This window comes from Entelurus aequoreus, linkage group LG09, assembly GCF_033978785.1.
Source record: "Entelurus aequoreus isolate RoL-2023_Sb linkage group LG09, RoL_Eaeq_v1.1, whole genome shotgun sequence".
In the NCBI taxonomy this organism is placed as follows: domain Eukaryota; kingdom Metazoa; phylum Chordata; class Actinopteri; order Syngnathiformes; family Syngnathidae; genus Entelurus; species Entelurus aequoreus.
The window spans coordinates 30,994,819-31,022,118 of NC_084739.1; the positions used below are offsets into that span (position 1 = coordinate 30,994,819).

A 27,300-nucleotide genomic window follows, 5' to 3' on the forward strand; every position below is an offset into this window, starting at 1 on the left:
CACCTCAAACGATTTATATTTATTATTTAGGTTAGGGGTAAGGTTGAAATTTTCATTGTATATTAGTGCGACACCCCCTCCCCTTTTAAGAGGGCGGGCAACATGCGCATTCGTATAGTTAGGAGGAGATGCCTCATTGAGCGCAAAAAATTCGTCCGGTTTGAGCCAGGTTTCGCTAAGACCAATGACGTTAAGATTGTTGTCTCTAATGACCTCATTAACCAATAACGCCTTGGGAGACAATGATCTTATGTTTAAAAAGCCCATATTATAGGTATTGGGCTGTTTTGACGAGTTTTTGTTAAGATTATCCGTAGTGGCAATATTAACAATGTTGCGTTTATTATGCGTAGTGCACTTTAAATAGTTTCGACCATATCTAGGAATTGATATGACGGGAATTTTCCGATTGTTTGCTTGGTGCTGCAGTAGACTGGACATATCATAATTTGCCACCTCAGTAGAATGCATGTCCACCTCTGACACAGACACAACAGAAAAAACATTATGTGAATTGTGTATTATTCTAAGAGAATTGCTATGCGTACATGGATTATCCAGCCTGGCGCTGGCTAGTTCTAGCTTAACTGACTCCTCACCCGGACTAACAGACATTGTAATTGCCTGTGACCGGGCTTGCTCTAGTGTAGTCAGTCAAGTGAGACTTAAATAGTAGTCTATGTTTCTAGACAGGATGATGGCGCCTTCCTGGTTAGGGTGAAGGCCGTCTCTCATCAGCAAGCCTGGTTTGCCCCAGAAAGAGGGCCAGTTATCAATAAACGTTAGTCCCTGCGTCCTACAGTAGCTAGCCAACCACTTGTTAGAAATGTGTGTAAAACTGGAACATACAGTAAGTGCCCAATATTAAAGGAGCTTGTCGGATTTCTCGGTGAAGTGGCTGGAAAATATGTCCCTGGACACATGAGGACTTTGAATATGACCAATGTATGATCCTGTAACTACTTGTAACCCAAATGTGTGGTATCATCCAAAACTAATGTAAAGTATCCAAACAACAGAGGAATAAATTATTATTACATTTTAACAAAAGTGAAGACAGAACATGTTAAAAGAGAAAGTAAGCAGATATTAACAGTAAATCAGCAAGTAGATTAAAAATTAATTTTCTACCACTTGTCCCTAATAATTTTGACAAAATAATAGAAGGGAAAATGACACAATATGTTACATGTAGACATACTTTTTAGACACAGAACTATGAAATAAGTATCAATGTTGTTGGCATTAGAGGGGTCCTCACAGGCAAGCTCTTCGAATAGCAGGGCAGTGTTTTCATTATTTAGACATCCTCCTGTCAAACAGTACACCTCTTCTTTGCTACACATACTCAGGTGTGCCAGACAATTACAGAGATAAAAGAAAGGAGTTGCTCTCTCTTTTTATGACAGTTTCATTTTATTCTTGTATTTAATCTTGTTATTTTATGTGTACTTTGGATGTTCTGTGTACAACAGGGGTGGGCAATTAATTTTTACCGGGGGCCGCATGAGCAACCTGAGCACTGCTGGAAGGCCACATCGACAATATTTCAATAAAATTTTGCTCAATATTATTTTTGATATATACCGTAAGATAAATAATAATAATAATAATAATAATAATAATTAATAATAATAATAATACTTTCATTTAACCTAACTTAACTTTATACCAAAAGCACTGCTTTGGAAATCATTTGTACCCCTTTCAGAGATCACATTTAGTTCCCCTTAAACATCCTCATGTTGCACAATGAAATGTAAGCATAGGATGAAGTGTGCATTCCTGTAACTTTCTCTAGTAACAGCATTCCATGATTAATATCAATAAATTAACATTAATAATAAATGACAGTAAAATAAGCACATGTATGACTGAGGAGTCATAGTGTAACTTTGTGTGGTGTTTGAGTTGTCCGACTTTTTGTGTGGCCATAAACGAATTTATTATTGGCCTCACGCGGGCCGGACAGGGACGCACAAAGGGCCGGATGCGGCCCGCGGGCCGCAGAATGCCCAAGTCTGGTGTACAACGTGAGTGACTCAGGTTTTATTTTAGGTATGAATTAGGTAAAAGTTACAAATTATACTAAAACTTGACTTACAGCATAGTTCATAGACCGAGAACCTCCTGTAAAGATTCACTGTAATCAAGTAGTGCACTGCATTTCCCCTTCCAGAATACTGGTGCACAGCTTGTGCACTTTGTGTGGTTACTTACTTTTGTTATCCAGCTGCGCTCTGTACTTTGTGAAGCCTTTCAGGCGCACTCTCTGGCCTAGTAGATCCAAGAACTCCTCCAATGCTGGTCCGGCACTCTCATTATTGTACATCTCTTCCTCTGTGCTCTGGCCCGCCTTACAATAAAGCACACCCACCTTGTGCTGGAAACTTAGCTGAAAGGAGAGCACATGGAAGCACACAATAATTTAGTATCATTTCCTGTTGCTGATATATAGCACACCAAAATCAGTATTCATAATGTGCATGATGCACTCAAGAGCCACGAGTACCCACTTTCTGTCACATCACAGCTATGATGGCTTTCATAACCTCTTCTAGAAAAGAGCTCAACTCATCGTTTTTTAAAGCAAAGCTACGGCATCGTGAGCCGTGTGCTAGGTTGAAACCTCACCTGAGTATTAGCAGCAACACATAGCGATAAATATATAAGTATAACAACCTATATAGTTATAAGTAACCCCTCGTGGTTTGGACACATTATAGAATGATCATGCTGGTTTATTTGACAAAAATCATGTGGTTAAATTGTTATTTCGTTATTGCACACATGTATAAAAGTCAACACCTCAAATTATATTACTGGAGTTTTGTTTTTTATAGTGAGTATTGATACTGCCATGGTCTGGTAGGTAAAACATGACAGGCAGAGCCTTCTCCACCAAAATCCATCTTTAATGGCTCACTTCACCCTGCTGACCAAAACAAAGAGTCAAAGGGGAAATAATAAATGACTGCCCTGCTCTTTATTTGGCACCTGTTGCCCCGTCTTCTCGAGCTGAAGATAGCTCCTTGAACTTGACACATGGTCAATACGGCAAAGAAAAAAGGGTGTTGTGGATGTGAAGATCAACGTTCACAGAGTGGAATTGCCTGTCTGCTCCCTTACAGGTCATCAGCTCCTGGTGTACTGCTGACACTGTTGTCATGGCGACTTCCTCTACCAGGCAATCTGCTGTGCACTAAAGTGGCAGCAGTGACAGAAGGCTATTATACCGTGGCAAGCAGTGGAAATCGTACATTACTTGGGGTTCACTTAACCTTTTGCTCTTGTTAGGACTTGGCCAGTGGCAAGAACAATCACATTGACCTCAGGTGCTCAGGTGAGAATGTGTTACACCTTTAAAAGTGCAAACACAGCACAAATGGTAAGTGCTTTGGTAAGGGTGCTGCAATACAGCTTGTACTATTTACTGTATTATGTAGTTCAACTCATCAAACATTATGCAATTAAATCTGTTTCCTTCCACTGTAACAAAAAAATAGATAAATTGTTTTATCTTATACTGACTGAAAGCAGTCTCGGTTGGGCTTGACAGCTTAAACCTAGGTTTAAGCCTAAATCCTCCTAAGAACCAGCATCGTCTGCAGTGGACATTTGGTTTTGATGTATTTATTTACTGACCCGTTTCAGAAAAAATAGCCCTGTTGTGTAAAACACTGCAGAGGATTTTGTCTCACAGGAGTTCCGAATGCAGTTTTACCTCGGGTTACGAGTGCCCAAGCTCACAAGTTATGTGGGATATGAGTTGTCTCTCAACTAATTGTTGCGCTTCAGGTCAGCAAAAATTCGGATAATAACCTTACCCATTGCGAGTCGCTGTGGCAAATGTCACAGTGAATCCAGTAATATTTCGGAAATTATTCAATGTCTCACCTGCTCGTATTAGCAAATATCTAGCATTTAGACGGTTAGACAGACAACACTTAGTTTATCCAACCGTGGGTACGAAAAAAGTGAGTGGAAAGGACAGTGTCGAGAAGAAGAAGCAGATGTTATTCATTGAATTAAAGAAAGAAACAATCAAAAAACATTAACGAGGTCTGTGTGTTGCCAATTTGGTGAAGCATTATGATCTTAGCACCGCTACAATAATCTACACCATACTGAAGCAGAATTAAGACGTTAACCCCAGCCAAGGGCATTAAAATATATTCCAAACGGAAGACATTTATCCATTGAAATGCAGAGGTACTGCTGATGGGGTCTTTGACAGAGAAGCAGCTTGCGGGAGACACCGTACAAGTGCACTCCCAAAGGTAAATGTTTTACATTGTTATTACATTACATACTAAACTACTGTTGTTGAAGTTTGGTTTTCTGGCCACTGACCTACTCAGTGGCCTAGTGGTTAGAGTGTCCACCCTGAGATCGGTAGGTTGTGAGTTCAAACCCGGCCGAGTCATACCAAAGACTATAAAAATGGGACCCATTACCTCCCTGCTTGGCACTCAGCATCAAGGGTTGGAATTGGGGGTTAAATCACCAAAAATGTTTCCCGGGCGTGGCACCGCTGCTGCCCACTGCTCCCCTCACCTCCCAGGGGGTCAACAAGGGGATGAGTTAAATGCAGAGGACAAATTTCACCACACCTAGTGTGTGTGTGACAATCATTGGTACTTTAACTTTAACTCATTTAAAAGCATCCATCCATCCATTTTCTACCGCTTGTCCCTGTCGGGGTTGCATGTTACATGTTAAAATAGTGTTTTTTGTTTTTTTGGGGGGGAGACAAGCATGTACAAACACACAAATAAAAACACCATGGCCCCATTTAGCCAAGTGTGTTCATTAAGCTTAAAATACTGGAACGGTAGGGCGCAGGTAGAGAGAAGCAAATTTATGGAGTTTCCCGGGTGAAATGGGATGGTTGACAGGTATGCAGTAAACCAGGTTGTTCCAAATTAGACACAAAAGCTGAAAATGAAATGTAACCAAAAAACTATAATGGAGGCAGGACGGTGACAGATGTTTGGGTTTGGTGTTTTTCCAGCTTTTAATTTTTATGCTTTACATGAAAAGCTGACTCAGAAAATTAATTTATGATGCTATCACCTGAAATCACATCTCAAAATGTGATTAAGAGCCTGATGCATTTCCCAGTCCATCTGCACACATGTGAAATACATTCACATGTAGCTTGTCTCCTTTTACATCATGGTTATTACGGCAGCTGACAGCGCTAATGCTTTGAGGCAATTTCTCTCTTCACTAGCCAAGAAAACGCACAAAATAATCTGATAGACGAAAAAAAACATTAAGTAAAAGACTAACATCTGTTCCACACTAACCACTGTGCACACACACAACACATCTTGAGTAGGAAAAATTAGATACGCTAAAATTATGCCAGACTGACGTAACTTAGTTTGTTTGGGTTCACTTTGTTGAGGTGCTGACAGTCCAGTTGGGTTGTGGGATAAATGCCATTTTAAACATTTATACAGGCAGGAGGACTTTAATGATTAAACCAGGAGTGTACACAAATATGGATTCCCACACATAAAATTGGTCCTTAAAGGCCTACTGAAACCCACTACTACCGACCACGCAGTCTGATATTTTATATATCAATGATGAAATCTTAACATTGCAACACATGCCAATACGGCCGGGTTAACTTATAAAGTGCAATTTTAAATTTCCCGCTAAACTTCCGGTTGAAAACGTCTATGTATGATGACGTTTGCACGTCACGTCGATGGTTGAAGCGGAAGTATTCGGACACATTGTATCACAATACAAACAGCTCTGTTTTCATTGCAAAATTTCACAGTATTCTGGACATCTGTGTTGGTGAATCTTTTGCAATTTGTTTAATGAACAATGGAGACTGCAAAGAAGAAAGCTGTAGGTGGGATCGGTGTATTAGTGGATGGCTGCAGCAACACAACCAGGAGGACTTTGACTTGGATAGCAGACGCGCTATCCGACGCTAGCCGCCGACCGCATCGATGATCAGGTGAAGTCCTTCGTCTCGCCGTCAATCGCTGGAACGCAGGTGAGCACAGGTGTTGATGAGCAGATGAGGGCTGGCGTAGGTGGAGCGCTAATGTTTTTATCATAGCTCTGACGAGGTCCCGTAGCTAAGTTAGCTTCAATGGCGTCGTTAGCAACAGCCTTGCTAGGCTTCGACAGGCGGCACAGCATTAACCGTGTGGTTACGGGTCCAGTGTTTGGTTCGGTGTCTCCTGATAGTAGTATTGTTGATCTTCTGTCTATCCTTCCAGCCAGGGGCTTATTTCTTTTGTTTCTATCTGCATTTAAGCACAATGCTATCACGTTAGCTCCGTAGCTAAAGTGCTTCACCGATGCATTGTCGTGGAGATAAAAGTCACTGTGAATGTCCATTTCGCGTTCTCGACTCTCATTTTCAAGAGGATATAGTATCCGAGGTGGTTTAAAATACAAATCCGTGATCCACAATAGAAAAAGGAGAAAGTGTGGAATCCAATGATCTTCTGTCTATCCTTCCAGCCAGGGGCTTATTTCTTTTGTTTCTATCTGCATTTAAGCACAATGCTATCACGTTAGCTCCGTAGCTAAAGTGCTTCACCGATGCATTGTCGTGGAGATAAAAGTCACTGTGAATGTCCATTTCGCGTTCTCGACTCTCATTTTCAAGAGGATATAGTATCCGAGGTGGTTTAAAATACAAATCCGTGATCCACAATAGAAAAAGGAGAAAGTGTGGAATCCAATGAGCCCTTTTACCTAAGTTACGGTCAGAGCGAAAAAAGATACGTCCTGCACTGCACTCTAGTCCTTCACTCTGACGTCCCTCATCCACAAATCTTTCATCCTCGCTCAAATTAATGGGGTAATCGTCGCTTTCTCGGTCCGAATCGCTCTCGCTGCTGGTGTAAACAATGAGGAAATGTGAGGAGACCTTCAACCTGCGACGTCACGCTACTTCTGGTACAGGCAAGGCTTTTTTTATCAGCGACCAAAAGTTGCGAACTTTATCGTCAATGTTCTCTACTAAATCCTTTCAGCAAAAATATGGCAATATCGCGAAATTATCAAGTATGACACATAGAATGGATCTGCTATCCCCGTTTAAATACAAAAAAATCATTTCAGTAGGCCTTTAAAGTCCTTCAATCCTTTATTAACATCTTAGGGTTTTAAGAGAAACTATTATCACCCTAACTAAATTTAATTCACTCCTTCTGTTTACTCTTATTAAGAGCGACATGGCACTCAAATTCACATTTTAAGAGGCTGGCCCATGTCGTTTGGAAGGACGGCTTTATACTAACAAATGTAATTACACTAATAAGTAGCCATATCTCTGAAAGTCGGACAAGTGAGTGCTGCTTAATCCCTGCACGCTTCTTCCCCACCAATAGGTCGCCAGCTAATACCAGGCAGTGCCCTTATCACTAACAGACCACTCAAACCAAGATAAAGCTGGGTGACATCTTCTGCCATTCAAGCAAAAATACCTCATCAAAAGCACACAATCAAGTTATTAAATATAAGCTGCTTCAGCAACCTGGTGAGATAAGTCGATAGGCATTGCAGGATACAAAGTGTGTGGGATTTACATTGATTCTATTAAAATGAGGCATCTGTCCCTAACATATTTGTCTGCAAGTTCCTACATTCATGCTTATCGTTTGATCAGAAAATAACAATGTAAACACGGACCATAGATATGAAATATATTGCTTTTTTTTTTGTTATGTTTTGTCCTGTTCAGCTCCTCAGGCAAATCATATTGTTGACGTAGAGGAAGAAAAGTGTGGGATACTTCTCTTGTTGCCTTATTTGTATTTAACTTTATTTGGCATAGCTGTACCGGAGCAGGAGGGGATAGAAAGACGTAAAAAAGGAAGACAAAGGGGGAAATTACAGGGACAAGAGTGGGATAAGACAGAGAGACAACGACGCAAACAAAAACAACAACAGAACAACATCAGCAAATACGAAATGTACAAATATGATACGAGAAATGATAGCAAAGAGCCAGTTAGTGAAGTGGATAGTAATAATACAGAAATCACAATGAACATTATTGCACTAAAAATGGAACAGTAAAATATATAAATAACAATATTGATAATGAATAATAATAATTACCTGTAAGAAAAACTTGAATTACAAAAGAAAGCAGATAAATGGAAGGGAAGAAAGTGAAGCGAACTATATTAACCTTGTAGATTGTTATAGTAAAACAGGTTAGCTTTGTCAGTGTGCCGTGTTTTACCCGTCCCCTGGGGGTAACAACATTAATATATGTTTAATGAAACATGATTATATGCACAAGTGCTTGTGTATGTACATTATGTGTATGTATGTTTGTCCAGTTAATGTGCGTGTGGAAGTATGTGCCGTGTGTGTGTGTGTATGTACTGTATTTGTGTATGTATGTGCGTAAGTACATCTGCATGAACGTATGTATGTATGAATGAATGTACTTATGTATGTACATATATATGAATACATCTGTGTGTTTGATGTATGTGTGTTTGTTTGGACAATATTCTTGTGTCCCAGTATGTGCCGGAGCCAAATGGTAAATGGTAAATGTGTTGTACTTGTAAAGCGCTTTTCTACCTTTTTTAAGGAACTAAAAGCGCTTTGACACTATTTCCACATTCACCCATTCACACACACACATTCACACGCTGATGGCGGGATCTGCCATGCACGGCGCTAACTAGGCCCATCAGGAGCAAGGGTGAAGTGTCTTGCTCAAGGACACAACGGACGTGACTAGGATGGTAGAAGGTGGGGATTGAACCAGTAACCCTCAGATTGCTGGCACGGCCACTCTCCCAACTTCGCCACGCCGTCCCCCAAAGTACGGGCCCAGCCACCCAGAGAGCACAACCCAGAACAGCAGGTATGGTACCCAGGGAACAAGAGATCACTTGCCCCACGCAGGCAGGCCGGCCAGCGACAGGATCCCAGAACCGGGCCAACCGTGCCCCCAGGCAGGCCACTGGTAGGCCGTAGACACACAGAATAAGGCTGAAGAGAAGCAAGATGCAGCCAGCCCGCAAGCCAGTGAGAGACCACAGCCCACACGGGCAGAATGACCGGAAGCCCCGCCCAGAGACTCCCCGCATGCCAGACGGGAAGACCACCCTGCCCAATAAGCACTGAAGAATACCATGCTACACACCAAGGTGCCACAATAGACACGGGGACAAGACCCAGCAGGCCCCAACCCAGACGGGCATCCAGAAGGGGTATATATACTGTATATATATAAATATATAACAATAATAAATAGATACGTACACACACACACAGACACACAGACATAGTTAAACAAACAAATCCATTACATAGGCCGTCGGAGCAGTGATCCAGCCCCGGAACCCATCATCCACCAAGAACCAGCCAATCCATTCCTTCCCTCCCCACGGCTCTGGCCGCGCGCCTCCCCTCTCAGGGACAACCACCGACAAGCCTGCACCCAGACAACGGCACGACATCGGGCACAAAAGACGGCGCGGCAGAGTGCGAGGGCACACGACCACAACACGACAACAAGCGAAAACAAAGTCGGTAAGTACGCCAGCCCCGACATCCACCACGTAGACGCGCTGCCTTCAAACCACAACACAACCAACACGACAACAAACGAAAACAAAGTCGGCAAGTCTGCCAGCCCCGACAACCACCACGTGCAAGCGCCGCCACAAACTACAACAGCGGCTAGCACCCAGCAGCCACGGGCGCTCGTATCACAAACAAACGGCAGCAAAAACAACAGTTTTAAAACCCCCGACAATCAGTATTACCCAATCAAATCAAAATGACCGAAAAACCGCGACCAACAACCACACGCCGAGACCAGCCAGCGCCAGACCGCCAGTCAGCCCAAACGCCAACACGCAAACAAGAGACATCAACACCACCCCCCCACCATGAAACTCCACTCCCCAATCCAAAACCGAACAAACGCACCACCGCCCAAACAACCGAGCCACAGCACCCACAGCAAACAAGAAGGCTGTGCTGCCCCCGCACCAAGCCACCAACATAAATCTCGCAGCGCGAAGTCGGAACAGACAGACACGGACCTCGGCCAACCGGAAGCAAAATCCGCGAGATGCCACAAACCGGAAGTGAAACAACTGACCACCCAAATCACATCCATAGTAGATAAAAACAAATGACAAGCATGTACACACACACAAATAAAAACACCATGGCCCCATTAAGCCAAAACAACACCCGATGACGCCTCCGCCAAGAAAGCCTACCGTGCGGCCACTCAACCCAGTCATACAAAACAAAAACAAGACAAAAAAACACAGCTCGGCTAAAAGAACCCAACCTGTGTACAACCATCTCCTGAGTACACCAAACAACACCAAAACCACAATGACAACCAGGCCATCCTGAACACAACAACTCCATCCAGCCATTCCACTCTCCGCCCAGACCGTGCTTACCTGAGGGTCCCCCACTCCCTCCCCAACAGAGATAGGACCCACCCGCTGCCATCGGCTGTAATCTCAACCGGGCGCAAAACTTCGCCCACATACAGAGCACGCCTCAACCTCAAACCCTAAGCGAGGTCCCTGCACGAGAATGGCCGGCCACCAGACCGCGCCGCACTCCCAATACCATCCCACCCATGCATGTGATGTGGGAGTGTATAAGGCCCCCAGAGTGTCTACTATGTAGTTAAAATCAGGAGGTCAGCCATCACAGCCGTGTGTGCTGTAGCGTGAGGGAGATATGTATGCGGGTAGGAACTAATGATGCGATTAAAATTGGGGGACATCAGGGTCATGGTGGGTCCCTACTATGTTGAGCGCCCCAAAACCCTAAGTGTCTAGCATGCAGTTAAAATTGAGGGATGGGCGAGCAGGGGACAAGTCAGGAGGATTGGAGCCCCATAGAAGCATCCTCATAACCCAACCACGCCTCACCCAAGGCCATTCCCTCAAAGTTCTATAGGTGTGCGTTGTAAGTAGGAGGAGCGGAGGGCCCAGACACAGCCCCAAACCCCCCCCAGTCCATGCAGGAGGCAACCGAGATATACGGCCAGGAGGCCAACCCCAACAACCCAGGACCCCGTAGGCACCTCGAGGTAATCCCTTATCCAAACAAACATCACAGCCAAATGCAACGAAACAGGCCCAGTCCCCAGGCCAAACAAAATAATTGTGACCGAACAGCCATGGCCATCACCATCACTGGGGCATCGCTCAATGCACCCAAAAAGCACTCATACAGACACCAAAAGCCCCACATCAAGCTGCACCTCTCCCAACAGCCAAAAAAAACAACCACACAACGCACTGTCCCAGCAAAGGAAACACCAAACACTGTCCCGGTCCAACAAGAGCCACACCATCCCCACCCGTGCATCTAAACAAGTCTATCCTTACCCAGTTAAATCTGCAAACACTTCAGAAAGCACCCAAACAAATGCAAACCGGGCAAACAGCCGCTTCACACCCGGCTAACAACACCACGTAAATCCTACCCCTGCCGAACAAAGCCTGCACCCGACCGCCCCAAACCAACTCTGTGGAGTCCAAACTGACAACCCAACGCAGAAAACTGCACAGCCATCATGCTCAACGTGAACCCCACATCCAAGCTGCTCACACAGCAATGCGTTCACCCAAGTCCTGACCAGGGAACAACGCCTCTCAACAAGAAAATAATTCAACGCATCCCGCCCACATGTCGGCACCTAAACCAGTCAGCAAGCCAACACCATCCGGTCCCCACAATTCCACCAGCACAAGGCCACCAATCACGTCCCCCGGACCACTCCTACCTAACACAGCAACGCCAACCACCAGTAGCTCCATAGCAACGACCACCACCATCGCCCATCCACAATACAAACGGCCGCAGCCGCTGAAACAGAAGTAAAATAGCGACCGATCACACAAACTGGAACAACGTACACACCCGGCAACATCGAGGCCGCCAAAATCCCGACCTCAACCCCATCCACAGCCCGGCCAGTCGAGCCATCGGACATCCGTCACCCGGCCAACCAAACAACCCAAAATGTATTGCTAAATACAGTACTGTTTCATTCAAAGTACCACTTGCAGCCGGCCTATTCAACTAGCGGCCTGACAAAGCTTTTCATTTGGCTTGCTGAATGTCGCCCAAATAGGCTTGATAAAACCATATGAACTACGGTTACTCGTGTATGCAGTAATCCCGCCACCCCGCAGGAGGAAACGGTGAAGAATGTGTCATGATTAAGCAGCAGTGGGGTGAGTAGAAGAAGACTCATTCAACCCTGAAAAAAACCCAAAATAACTTGTGAAAATCGGACTTTTAACAACGACTGGAAAACAAAGTAAGAATGTTCTGCTCTGAGTAAGTGTTCAAGTCACTGCTTCCTGTCAGACCTTTTAAGCGACCGACACATTGTTCCAGACAAGCAGCAACAATGGTAGACATTCACAAGTGTAAGTTTCATCTTAATACTTGGTCAAATATTTGTAAGTAGATATTGAGCATAAAGATATTTAGATTTTGTTTTGAAATTGCTGACTTTGTGATGTCTTATGAACAGTACGTGTGGTCATGTTGTATTTTGTCTAAGAGTAATAAGTCTGGGCGATCAAAGCTCGTTTAATACATGTAGCGCTAAATTTGACCAGGAGAGGGCAATAATGCTACATCTTAGGTTTATTTGTGATGAGTCGCATACCGTTGCATTGTGTGCAATGTTTAAAGTACTGTAGATGTTGTTTAATTTCTATATGCGAAAACATATGTACAAAACCAGAAACCAGTGAAGTTGGCACGTTGTGTAAATCGGTAAAGTGGCATTGCTCGGTTGGTAGAGCGGCCGTGCCAGCAACTTGAGGGTTCCAGGTTCGATTTTCACCATCTACGGTCCGTAATATCATCAAAAGGTTCAGAGAATCTGGAGAAATCACTGCACGTAAGCGATTATATTACGGATCTTCGATCCCTCAGGCGGTACTACATCAAAAAGCGACATCAGTGTGTAATGGATATCACCACATGGGCTCAGGAACACTTCAGAAAACCACTGTCAGTATCTACAGTTTGTTGCTACATCTGTAAGTGCAAGTTAAAACTCTCCTATGCAAAGTGAAAGCCATTAATCAACAACATCCAGAAACGCCGCCGGCTTCCCTGGGCCCAAGCTCATCTAAGATGGACTGATGCAAAGTGGAAAAATGTTCTATGGTCTGACGAGTCTACATTTCAAATAGTTTTTGGAAACTGTGGATGTCGTGTCTTCCGTAACAAAGAGGAAAAGAACCATCCGGATTGTTAAAGGCGCAAAGTTGAAAAGCCAGCATCTGAGATGGTATGGGGATGTATTAGTGCCCAATTAGTCCATGATATGTTGCCATCCAAGCAACGTTATCATGGACGCCCCTGCTTATTTTAGCAAGACAATGCCAAGCCATGTGTTACAACAGCGTGGCTTCATAGTAAAAGAGTGCTGGTACTAAACTGGCCTGCCTGTAGTACAGACCTGTCTCCCATTGAAAATGTGTGGCGCAATATGAAGCCTAAAATACCACAATGGAGAACCCAGACTGTTGAACAACTTAAAGTAAATAAAGTAAAGTACCAATAATAGTCACACACACACTAGGTGTGGTGAAATGTGTCTTCTGCATTTGACCCATCCCCTTGTTCACCCCCTGGGAGGTGAGGGGAGCAGTGAGCAGCAGCGGTGGCCGCACCCGGGTAGCTGTACATCAAGCAAGAATGGGAAAGAATTCCACCTGAAAAGCCTCAAAAGTTGGTCTCCTCAGTTCCCAAACGTTTACTGAGTGTTGTTAAAAGGAAAGGCCATGCAACACAGAGGTAAAAATGCCACTGTCCCAACTGTTTTGCAATTTGTTGCTGCCATTAAATTGTAATGTTATGTATTATTTGCAAAACATTTAATATCTTGTCTTTGCAATCTATTCAATTGAATATAAGTTGAAAAGGATTTGCAAATCATTGTATTCTGTTTTTTTTACGAATTACACAACGTGCCAACTTCACGGGTTTTGGGTTTTGTAGTTGTATGAATGTATGAACACTAAACAATCTATTTTATTCATGTAAAATACACTATGGACATTATTTATGTAAAATACACAATGGACATTATACTTTTGTCATGTTGATTTTATGTTTATATGTTCAGTCTTACAATCCTAAACGGAAAACAAAATAAGGAAATAAAACTGAGGAAGGAAAATATTCAAAATAAGGAACATCAATCCCCAAAAAAACTTCTGGAGCTTCTGTTTCAACATACTGTTAACTAGCTGCACACGCTGGAATCGAGTAGCGAGGGCAGAATAAATAATATATTGACAGAGCAGTGTGAAAGTTTACTTACTTACTTACTTTGTAATTGAATAAACTAAGTCTCAGAGGAATATAACCTGCAGAGGCACTTTCTGACGAAACATCAACATCTTCAAACTGTGGCCCTCTTCATTATGTAGATGAATAGCCCTACAGTGTCTGCACAAGTTGTTTAAGAATACAGTGGTACCTTAAAATACAAGCGCATTTGGTTTCATGACCGAGCTTGTAACTCAAAACACTTGTATCATAAATTAAAACTGCCTATTGAAATTAATTGATATCAGTTTAATCTGTGCTTGGCTCCACCTAAAAACGACAATTTTAACACGTAAAAAACTTCCATCCATCCATCCATCTTCTTCCGCTTATCCGAGGTCGGGTCGCGGGGGAAGCAGCTTAAGCAGGGAAGCCCAGACTTCCCTCTCCCCAGCCACTTCGTCCAGCTCCTCCCGGGGGATCCCGAGGCGTTCCCAGGCCAGCCGGGAGACATAGTCTTCCCAACGTGTCCTGGGTCTTCCCCGTGGCCTCCTACCGGTCGGACGTGCCCTAAACACCTCCCTAGGGAGGCGTTCGGGTGGCATCCTGACCAGATGCCCGAACGACCTCATCTGGCTCCTCTCAATGTGGAGGAGCAGCGACTTTACTTTGAGCTCCCCCCGGATGGCAGAGCTTCTCACCCTATCTCTAAGGGAGTGCCCCGCCACCCGGCGGAGGAAACTCATTTCGGCCGCTTGTACCCGTGATCTTGTCCTTTCGGTCATAACCCAAAGCTCATGACCATAGGTGAGGATGGGAACGTAGATCGACCGGTAAATTGAGAGCTTTGCCTTCTGGCTCAGTTCCTTCTTCACCACAACGGATCGATACAGCGTCCGCATTACTGAAGACGCCGCACCGATCCGCCTGTCGATCTCACGATCCACTCTTCCCTCACTCGTGAACAAGACTCCGAGGTACTTGAACTCCTTCACTTGGGGCAGGGTCTCCTCTGCAACCCAGAGATGGCACTCCACCCTTTTCCGGGCGAGAACCATGGATTTGGACTTGGAGGTGCTGATTCTCATTCCAGTCGCTTCACACTCAGCTGCGAACCGATCCAGCGAGAGCTGAAGATCCTGGCCAGATGAAGCCATCAGGACCACATCATCTGCAAAAAGCAGAGACCTAATCCTGCAGCCACCAAACCAGATCCCCTCAACGCCTTGACTGCGCCTAGAAATTCTGTCCATAAAAGTTATGAACAGAATCGGTGACAAAGGGCAGCCTTGGCGGAGTCCAACCCTCACTGGAAACGTGTCCGACTTACTGCCGGCAATGCGGACCAAACTCTGGCACTGATCATACAGGGAGCGGACCGCCACAATCAAACAGTCCGATACCCCATACTCTCTGAGCACTCCCCACAGGACTTCCCGAGGGACACGGTCGAATGTCTTCTCCAAGTCCACAAAACACATGTAGACTGGTTGGGCAAACTCCCATGCACCCTCAAGGACCCTGCCAAGAGTATAGAGCTGGTCCACAGTTCCACGACCAGGACGAAAACCACACTGTTCCTCCTGAATCCAAGGTTCGACTATCCGGCGTAGCCTCCTCTCCAGCACACCTGAATAGACCTTACCGGGAAGGCTGAGGAGTGTGATCCCACGATAGTTAGAACACACCCTCCGGTTCCCCTTCTTAAAGAGAGGAACCACCACCCCGGTCTGCCAATCCAGAGGTACCGCCCCCGATGTCCACGCGATGCTGCAGAGTCTTGTCAACCAAGACAGCCCCACAGCATCCAGAGCCTTAAGGAACTCCGGGCGGATCTCATCCACCCCCGGGGCCTTGCCACCGCGGAGCTTTTTAACTACCTAAGCAACCTCAGCCCCAGAAATAGGAGAGCCCACCACAGATTCCCCAGACACTGCTTTCTCATAGGAAGACGTGTTGGTGGGATTGAGGAGGTCTTCGAAGTATTCCCTCCACAGATCCACAACATCCGCAGTCGAGGTCAGCAGAACACCATCCTCACCGTACACGGTGTTGATAGTGCACTGCTTCCCCTTCCTGAGGCGGCGGATGGTGGTCCAGAATCGCTTCGAAGCTGTCCGGAAGTCGTTGTCCTATGAGCCAAAAGAACCCGATAGGACTCCTTCTTCAGCTTGACGGCATCCCTCACCGCCGGTGTCCACCAACGGGTTCTAGGATTACCGCCACGACAGGCACCAACTACCTTGCGGCCACAGCTCCAATCAGCCGCCTCGACAATAGAGGTGCGGAACATGGTCCATTCGGACTCAATGTCCAGCACCTCCCTCGTGACATGTTCAAAGTTCTTCCGGAGGTGGGAATTGAAACTCTCTCTGACAGGAGACTCTGCCAGACGTTCCCAGCAAACCCTCACAATGCGTTTGGGCCTGCCAGGTCTGTCCGGCATCCTCCCCCACCATCGCAGCCAACTCACCACCAGGTGGTGATCGGTAGAAAGCTCCGCCCCTCTCTTCACCCGAGTGTCCAAAACATGAGGCCGCAAATCCGACGACACAACTACAAAGTCGATCATGGAACTGCGGCCTAGGGTGTCCTGGTGCCAAGTGCACATATGGACACCCTTATGTTTGAACATGGTGTTCGTTATGGACAATCTGGGACGGGCACAAAAGTCCAATAACAAAACACAGCTCGGGTTCAGATCCGGGCAGCCATTCTTCCCAATCACGCCTCTCCAGGTTTCACTGTCGCTGCCAACATGAGCGTTGAAGTCCCCCAGTAGAACGAGGGAATCACCCGGGGGAGCACTCTCAAGTACTCCCTCGAGTGAATCCAAAAAGGGTGGGTACTCTGAGCTGCGGTTTGGCGCGTAAGCGCAAACCACAGTCAGGACCCGTTCCACCACCCGAAGGCGGAGGGAAGCTACCCTCTCGTCCACCGGGTTGAACTCCAACATGCAACAAGAATTGCCACCCCAGCCCGTCGCCTCTCACTGCCGGCAGCGCCAGAGTAGAAGAGAGTCCAGCCCCTCTCGAGAGAACTGGTTCCAGAGCCCTTGCTGTGCGTCGAAGTGAGTCCGACTATGTCTAGTCGGACCTTCTCCACCTCGCGCACTAGCTCAGGCTCCTTCCCCCCCAGCGAGGTGACGTTCCACGTCCCAAGAGATAGCTTCTGTAGCCGAGGATCGGACCGCCAAGTGCCCTGCCTTCGGCTGCCGCCCAGCTCACATCGCACCCGACCTCTATGACCACTGCTATGGGTGGTGAGCCCATTGGAGGGGGAAACCACGTTGCCTCTTCGGGCTGTGCCCAGCAGGGCCCCATGGGGACAGGCCCGGCCACCAGGCGCTCACCATCGTGCCCCACCTCCGGGCCTGGCTCCAGAGGGGAGCCCCGGTGACCCGCGTCCGGGCGAGGGAAATCTGGGTCCATAGTTTTTATTTCTCATTGAGGTCTTCGAGCTGCTCTTTGTCTGATCCCTCACCTAGGACCAGTTTGTCTTGGGAGACCCTACCAGGGGGCATAAAGCCCCCGGACAACATAGCTCCTAGAATCATTGGGACACGCAAACTCCTCTACCACGGTAAGGTGGCAGCTCAGAGAGGAGATGGCAGCTCAGAGAGGAGGTAAAAAACTTTTAGATGATAAATATTGTTTAAAAATCAATATAACAGAAAGTATAAAAAACTACTTTTATGAAATAATGTGATAATAATGTACAGACTTAGGTGCATTAAGTCTCCCACATACATACACAAATACTGTACATACAGACACACACATTCACTGTACAAACATACATATACACACACCTGTACTTACACAAGCTATACACACATGCATACATACACTCATGCATATAATCACGTTTCATCAAACATATATTAATGTTGTTCTTCCCAGGGGGAACTGGGTGAAACACGGCACATTGATAAAACCTAACCTATTTGTACTATAACAATCTACAGGGTTAATATAGTTTGTTTCTCTTTCTTCCCCTCCATTCTTCTGCTTTTTTCTTATAAATAGTGCTATTTCTATTGGTATTTTTATTGCTCCATTTGTAGTGCAATAATGTCCATTGTCATTTGTGTGTTATAACTATTTACTTCACTAACTACTTTGCTATAATTTTTTGGACCATATTTTTACATATCTTATTTGCTGATGATGTTGTTGTTTTTGTTATTGTTGTCTCTCTGTCTTATCCCTCTCCTGTCCCCGCAATATCCCCCTCTGTCTTTCTTTTTTTATTCTTTCTATCTCCTCCTGTTCCAGATCCGGCTGCGCCAAACAATAAATAAATCCATTTGTTAAAGTCAAATACAATTAAGGTAACAGGAGAAGTATCCCACACTTCTCTAATGTAAAGTAAATCTGCACAGTAAATATGGACATCTACATCAACAATATAATTTGCCTGAGTTGATGGACATGACTAAAAAAAGCAAACAATAAAAATAATGTACAGTATTTACCTTGGAGACCAGACTAATGCTGCGTCTCCTTCGACCTGCTTCTCCGTCGTATAACAATAGGAACTGTTCTTGTTTGTGTTGTACACGGACATCTTTATGTGATGGACTGGAGAGGTCAGAGTAACAAACACCTAAGTCTGTATAAGACCCAGTGAACAAGGTTCATGCACGATTGTCCAGTTTGTAGGGTCAGGAGAAAAGAACAAAGTGAAACATGTTATGCAGACCATTCGGCAGCTTCTCCATATTTTCATTGATAAATGTCCACTGTTTGGATGTTGTTTTGGCACAGAAGCTGAATTCTGGTTTGGAGTCGTGCAGACTTGACAGCACCGCGGCCAGACTGCCTCGCCGAGTCTGCTCCACGGTCGGACATGTTTTTAATGGTTTGTTTTTATGATTTGGTGGGTGTCGTCCAACGCACTCACCTTCTTAGTTCTGGTGATTAGAGGGCAGGATTGTGTTGCTCTCTGACTGTGGGCTTTGGACAATTACTACCAGCGACGGGGATGTTCATAATTTAAGTGTATGCTCGCAATTTAAAGCATAACAAAAAGCCGGGAGACAGTTCGTATCTCAAAGTACTTGTAATTTGGGTTAAGTGCATAATCTTGGGCCAGTGCAGTGTTTCCTGGCAAACATCCACAATTTACAATTCAAAGTCTTTGTAGTCCTTTTTTAGTTCAAGATAGTCATTATCTCAACTGCTGGCTTATGGGTAAAGGTTTGAACATTTTGTTGTGAGATTTCATATTGTATCATTATTTATACATGGCAAGGTGCTCTCAAAACGTTCCCCAAAATGTCAAATTATTTAAAAGACTGCCATTCTGAAAAAAATAAGCATGTGGTCCTGAACAAGGCACTTAAGATGTGACTGGTTAATCACCAACCACCAAACAAGTCTGCACTCACCCCCTGTTCATCCAGCTTGAGAAGCTGCTCCGGGACTTTAGGGGAGTGGATTGCCAGGCGCAAGCATTGGATATTGAGCTCCGGGATTACATATTCAAGTACTTCCTTTAGTGGCAAACCACGGGCCGTCCCGTGTCGTGCCGTGGATGGAATCGCATCTTCCAAAATGGCTCCTCGTAGGGTAGTCAGCTGTAAAGACAAAACTATTATTATCTACTAACATAATTCTTTGACACAGCATAACTTGAAAGTGAGTATTATTAAATTTATAAGATTAGTATTTTTGATACAGCTCTTGTACTGGATGTCACTAAATGGTGCAGGAGTACCCAGTGCTGTGGCCTGGGAGTATATTAGGGTTAGGTCTCAGTATGCTTCTACCATCTAGGTCAGCAAGTCTGGAACACAGTGTTTTGATGATTTTGTATCAAAATGAAAAAATGTAAGCTCATGCCAGCTGCTGTGAGATCCAGTTATGATACAATTTTATATCATGCCGTGCTATTTAGGGCAATGGTTCATTACAGCTCCAATGGGCAGCATTAACATCTCCCATTGTAAATAATTAAAATAATCCAACTGTATACTCAATGTTAAGTGGTGTTTTAGTGTTACGACCATTAACGTGCCGGTAATGGTTGCAGCTTTAAAGCGCGCTACCCATAACGATGTGTTGTTTTTTGGAACATTACTGACACATTTACACTTATGAATCCCACTGCTATCTGCACGGCCTGTGGACTTGGATGTCAGCAGGCAATGGTTGCCTGAGAGCGAGAAAGACATGCTGAAAAGCAGATTACTTAACAGCAAGTGAGAATAGGACACAGTCCAAGAGAGCTGGGGCCTAATGATAGCAGACCATGCAAATTGACGCTCCAGTGGTTCGGGAGTTAAAACATCGTCTGCGTGCAGGGTTAGCATGACCCAGATACATTGTTTTATCGTGGGAGTGCCGCCTTAACCCAAGACTGGTGCTGGATATCGGTGACATTTCTTTGCCTGACACATCTGTTGCACTTGAATTATTCATTGGCTGGGACCACCGAGCATCTATCAGTGAGAGGTTCCTGTACCACCAGAGACCATCGGGCCGTGCATCCCAGTTTGTGGATTAATAATGTTGTGGACACGTGGGTGAGGGAGAGCGAGCGAAGCCAATAACAATGAGACGGAGTGTTTGCTCGTGCAAGACTGACCAACCGAACTACAACTGGCACAGAACCAACCTTTGGACACGTTTGGGTAGCTGATGCAGATTTGGGAAGCGGAGCACTGAAGCGTTTCTGCACACTTACGGCCTTTTCACAGAGGAAGCCGTAATCACTCACCAAGTTGGGCAAGGCAGGCGGGATGTTTGGCACGACAGCATTGAGGCTCAGTTCAAAGAGACTTGCTGTTTGTTATCATGAACCAACAATACAATTCTCGACCTCAACAAAAGAAGATAATTCAAAAGAAGATAATTCTTCTTTTGTTGAAGTAACAAGGAGGAACATTTAATTTGGGCAGATGCATGCTACATAAATGTTTATAACATCAGTAATATATGCAGGGATCTGATTGGTGGATATTTATGACTCAAACATTATCCCCATTTTCTTTTCTTTTAAAGTTGTGGAGAGAGAATAAACTACTACGTACATCCCTAAAATATATCCCACAGAGAATTTTCTAGTTGTTTACGATACAGTACAGTACAAAGTATTTAACACAACAATCTAACAAAACAATTCTAATATAAAGGACAGGTCACATAAAACTGTTAGCAACATTTAACAATCACTTAATCTTATGTTACAAGCAAAAGCGTAAAAGGGTTATTTTAGTATAAAATAAATATGATTTATTCCATTCTGAAGGGAATCAATGTAGATGTGTTTTGATAAGACTTGGTTCTAGGCTCTATGAACCACCTTCTGGGCAGTGGCAGCTTTTTTAATCTTCAAACACCCATGTATTGCCAAAAATGACCTTGGTGACATGAACATGTCATTCTGAATGCAACGTGAGAAATAGCCTTTAAAAGCATGTTCTCATGAGAGATCAATAGAGAGCGGCACTAAGCAAGCAGGTGTCTCCACCATGGATCTGTGGAAGTTCAGGTCCAATTTTATGACACTCGGCATTAAGTTTACCTGACTGGTCCTGAAGGTGATTCGATAGTTGTACTGCATTCCCTCTTTCTCCTTTCCGTCATCCAGTCTTTCCCTGCGGACGCTGACCGCCACAGGTCCCAGATTTTCGTCTACACCAAAATAGTTTTGATGCTCTGGAAATGCATCATAAAAAGAGAATGAATAGGTTCTTAGTTGACATTTATATCAGACCTTCTAGATACTGATTATCTGACAGAATAAGCTTTTTCTTTGGCAAAACATATTTATATGTAATGAATGGTCTGAAAAGGTTTTGGGTTTTAAAATAAAGGCAAACTTTGACGATTGAAATGACACACAAAAGGTCCAACAGAGATTTGAAATCAATTTCCTTATGATTAGAACACAGGCGATCCTGGTCAATAAAAATGAGAGATACAGCTTTGTGAATTCTTCTTGAGTCATTGCAACTGCATTTTTATTTTGGATATAGATTGATTTTTTTATTTAGAAATTGTAGCTCAGTGATACAAAAATGGAAACTAATCCTTCTGGTTTTAAATTAGTTTTCAATCCCACAACAATCACACCTGTGTAAAACCATGGCAGAGGAAAGTCTGGGATTTGTTCTATTCTTTGGCTCATAGTAAGATTTCTGCAGGTTTAAATGTTGCGTCCATGCCGTGTATAGCATGCAGCTTAAATGCACAGCTCCTTGTCATTGAGGCAAAGCACATATCAGCATGAATAATAAATCAACTGTATCAAGGTAATGCAGTGTTATCCTTGTGTGGAATGCATGGCTTGTCGGGGACAGTGGACTGAGGGGAAATGCTCTGTGAGGCATGAGGTCAAACGCTGGTAGGACGCCAAGAGGCAACTGAATACTGACGGTGTCGACTGCAGCGGAAAGTTTTTTGTCAACACATTCTCTGTAACGTCTCACTTGGTGTTGACAATATGCCAAAGGTTGCCAAATAGATGACTTGGGTTGTCATTTCAAATAACACCTCATGTTTGTCATCCTGCCAAGCATCGATGCAGAGCAACTTCAAGCCTCTAAAGTCTAACATCAAATATGTTATTTCTATAAAATACAGTTCAGACACATATATGTATATGACTAACAATGCATTAGCCTCTTTTGTCCAGTGCCTCCTGTGTATATGTTACCATGACATATATATATATATATATATATATATATATATATATATATATATATATATATATATATATATATATATATATATATATATATATATATATATATATATATATATATATATATATATATATATATATATATATTCTAGCCTTTGGCTGTGGATGAAACACTGTCCGCTTGGGCAGCCTTAGGGAGCAACACCCCTGCAAAGATGTTCAAATGGCTTAAGGCTATCAGTGAGATCAATGTTCAGGCCAAGCTGATAAAAGCTTCTTCTAAAGTGGTGATGCGTGGTTTATGCTTGTGTGAGTGTGCATCTTTGTTTGAGCATGGGTGTGTATGTGCGTGAGGTGATGACAGACTTGTCTCTTTGATAAAACACCTCATGAAAAGGGCAAGGGCTACATTCACTAACTGTGAAAAATATATTTTATTGTTAAAAAAAGGACTGCAGCACATGGTACTTCAGTTATCCCAGCTTTATCTGTGATGTGGAGATGTTAAATACACATCTTGGGGAAATGGAAAGAGTTTTGATTGATTGAGACTTTTATTAGTAGGTTGCACAGTGAAGTACATATTCTGTACAATTGACCACTAAATGGTAACACCCGAATAAGTTTTTCAACTTGTTAAAGTCGGGGTCCACTTAAATTGATTCATGATACAGATATATACTATCAGATATATACTATCATCATTATACAGTCATCACACAAGATAATCACATTGAATTATTTACATTATTTACAATCAGGGGTGTGGGAGGGTGGGGGGTAGGATATGGACAGCAAGTAGTGGACATAGAGAGAGAGAGAGAGAGAGAGAGAGAGAGAGAGAGAGAGAGAGAGAGAGAGAGAGAGAGAGAGAGAGAGATCAGAAGGCATAAGAAAAAGTATCTGCATTTGATTGTTTACATTTGATTATTAGCAATCCGGGGAGGGTGTTAGTTTAGGGTTGTAGCTGCCTGGAGGTGAACTTTTATTGCGGTTTTAAAGGAGGATAGAGATGCCCTTTCTTTTATACCTGTTGGGAGCGCATTCCACATTGATGTGGCATAGAAAGAGAATGAGTTAAGACCTTTGTTAGTTCGGAATCTGGGTTTAACGTGGTTAGTGGAGCTCCCCCTGGTGTTGTGGTTATGGCGGTCATTTACGTTAGGCGGCATTAACAGTCAGTGATTATCAGGAAGTTCAATGGTACATCTAAACATACCGTAATAGTCTTATTAACCTTGCCAGGAGGAGCTGGAGTTACAAACTGACACACTCGGCATGTTTTTGAGGACATTCAGGCATCCCAAAGTGTTAAAGGTGAAGCAGCTGTTTTCTGTGGGGCTTGAGGTTGGGAAATTCAATCTGCTGAGAGCAGCCAATCCCAAGACAGTGGGAAAACAGATATGTATAAGTATGTGATGGGTTGGGCTGGCATGTTATTTGCAGTAACACTCACAGGTGTTTTAATGTTAAGATCCGGGACCTTGACGTGTTTTTGCTGACCCCATAGTTTCATAAAAGGGGTCCTTACACCCCACTGGCCCTCATGGTGAACAGCTGAAACACACCCTCTCATTCACCTCTTCCTTCACCAATCACAGCTTCTCAGCAGGGTTGAGAGCAATATCACTGGGAGGATATGGCCGCTCCTCTCCCAAGGAAGAGAAACATACGCGCTAGCACCCAAGACAAGCCAGCTATTGTTCTGGTTCTTACATCATCTGGGCCTGAAAAAATAACTGGACAGTCAGGAAATCTAATGTGATGATATAAAGCAGCTTTGTTTTGAAACTTGCTTCCCTACCATTCTGGCTTTTTCTCATGAAAATAAGATTCCACTGAGTTGTTTATTTTCACTGAAACATAACCGTGGCAATGATGATCACTTTTAAAAGCATTTGTTGAACATAAACATCTCACAATGTTACAAGGGTGGGAGAAGAAACAAAACAAATGTTTCGCTATCTCAGTTATGGCACACTTTCAACTGCTGCTTGTAATATATATTTAGAATATTGTCACCATTTTACAATACTGTCAGCCAGCACTCCTGTATTTGACTCCTATCAAAAACTACAGCAACGTTGCTCCACTGGTCAGTAGAGTTGGTCTATACTTGATCAAAATGTATAGATTGTGGTTGACAGTATGACTTACCCAACCCATGTTTCATAGGTTAATACACTGGTAAACTGAACACAATGACATGATGGGTGAAAGAAACTCGTATACAAAACAATGTTATAATTGTTCTTACCCTTCCCATAGAAGAACTTGTGGTAGTGGTATGCACCGAGGTCAATATGCTCGATGATGTAACGTTTGACCTTCTCCCTGTGGATGGGCTGGTTTTCTCGAGGCACCTCCAGTACAGAGACTCCTGCATTTGTGCAGTGGGAACTCAGAGACGATTCAAAGGAGCAGCTCTCTGACACACCACTGTAGTTGGCATTGTTGGCTCTGGAAAGCGAGATCTTTCTCTCGCCCTCACCGCCAACTTCGTTGCGAAAGTGTGGGCATCCCAACACCAGGCTATTGCTCTTTCCGTCTCCGTCATCAGCATCCAAGTTCTCTTTTGGGTTCAAGTCCTCCCTGCTGCCTAGTGGTGACTCAAAGAAGGCAGAATTTCCACTACTGTATGAGATTGCTCCACAATCGAGTCCTAATCCTGGAAAAGCACCAGCTCCACTACCAGACACTCCCCCAAGTCCAGCTGAAGCTGCTGAAGCCCCAGTTGTTGTGTTCTTTCTCTGGCTTAGGGTAGCTCTGCTTGCTACAGCTTCACTGATGTTGAAAAGAACACTTTGAACATCATAATGAGCAAAGCATTTTTGAAAACTGAGCGGTCGGCGGTCATCTTCCAAAGAAAGTCTCAAAGCATCACTTTCGCTCTTAATTGTCCGTAATTTCCTGAATAATGAAGTTTCAGATGACTCTGACTTGAGACGCCTCATGAAAGATTTGTCACGATCCCTGCTGTAAAGAAGAGCGCTGTCTAAATAGTCATAGCCTGGAATGGTGACAATCTCCCCCCTGGAAATCTGGGCTGCTGTTTGTAAGCTCGGAGAGAGGGAGGCATCACACCGCAACAACTCAGGAAAACCCAGGGGTGGTACACTGCGGTGGTCCAAGGTATCCACTCTATAGCCCTTGAGCATTGTAAAAAAGCCATCTTCACCCAGGCCCTGGCGGTCAATAGAGGATGTACTTCCATATTCACGATGTAAAGAGGCTCCAGTGTTAGGATTAACGGCAGTCTGGTCTACTACGTCTTCAGAGTCAATGTCGCTGATGGTGACATCACTATTGCTGCGCTGACGAATAGGATGAAGACCTTTCAAGGGTGAGTGGCTGAGGATGTCATTCAGTGTATACTTTGCATCTGAGTAGTCTACCTCCAAACAGACTTGTTCACTTTCCTCAAGTATTTCCACAGTATTGTCCTGTTGACCGTTCTGAAATATTGGTATCACACTCTGATAGTTTGGTGATGGCCGTCCATCCCAGCCGTCTTTTCTTGGTGGCCATTCTGTCACCCTGGCCCTGACGCCCATTTTAGGCATTGCTGGGGTACCATTTGTTTTGCCTGGAACTTCAAGTTTGCTCTGCATGTTGGAGCCTGGTGGTCCCATGTTACCATTTAGGGCCTTGAGTTTCCTGCTAAATAACTCTTCTGACTGCATGGATCCGGCGTATTCTTCTGGGCCTCCCACAAGTTTTGACTTATTATCAATAACCGGGCTCAAAATACTCATATCTTGAGAGCAGTTTCCTTGAAGAGCATAATTTTATGGCCCTTCATTATTTCACTGCTTCTTGACTTAGCAGCCGTTGTCATAATTTACAAAAGGCCACTGGCAACAATTGACACACAGCATTTGGATGTCAAGGACAAGTGTCTGCGGAGTGCTGCAATACTGCAGAGTTGAATCTTTCCTCACAGCGTGCCGCCAACATCGAACGACAGCTGGAAGAGCTGGACCTATGGTACAGGGACAGAAACACAGAGAATAATATTAACACAGAGCAAGTGCTAACTGGAACATCTTTATGTAAGACGTGGAAAAAAGCAGATTTTGTTGTTATGTTAAACCAGTGTTTGCATTCTCTGATAAAGGACAGAATAGAGAGTTGCATTTGTTTTGGACCTATATCTACTGTAAAACAAAACAAAAACAAATGTAGCTCATTGGAGTATTTTACAATAATTGGTCCAATTATGGTCTGATAACTCAAAGGATGTATAACATATTGGCCAATGCCTAACAGATGGTGTTGAAGCAAATTACAGTAACAGAAGGCAGATGTTCAGAAGGCGTTTACATACACAACTATCTGACACAACTGCCT

General features: G+C 44.1%; 1 protein-coding gene across 6 annotated transcripts in view; it reads right to left on the reverse strand.

Moving 5' to 3' along the window:
• Nucleotides 1–27,300, reverse strand: part of LOC133657345 (signal-induced proliferation-associated 1-like protein 2) — a 225,716-nt gene that overhangs the window by 87,671 nt on the left and 110,745 nt on the right. For 5 of the 6 annotated variants that reach the window (XM_062058556.1, XM_062058555.1, XM_062058553.1 and 2 more), the window contains exons 2-5: nucleotides 25,208–26,932; nucleotides 21,826–21,959; nucleotides 19,688–19,876; nucleotides 2,221–2,395 (exon numbers count right to left, since the gene is read on the reverse strand). In XM_062058556.1, the coding sequence (XP_061914540.1) occupies nucleotides 2,221–2,395; nucleotides 19,688–19,876; nucleotides 21,826–21,959; nucleotides 25,208–26,705 (1,996 nt within the window). In that variant the 5' untranslated portion in view covers nucleotides 26,706–26,932. Of the gene's footprint in view, nucleotides 1–2,220; nucleotides 2,396–19,687; nucleotides 19,877–21,825; nucleotides 21,960–24,530; nucleotides 24,732–25,207; nucleotides 26,933–27,300 lie in introns of those variants that run through there. The other variant, XM_062058558.1, reaches the window with a different exon arrangement.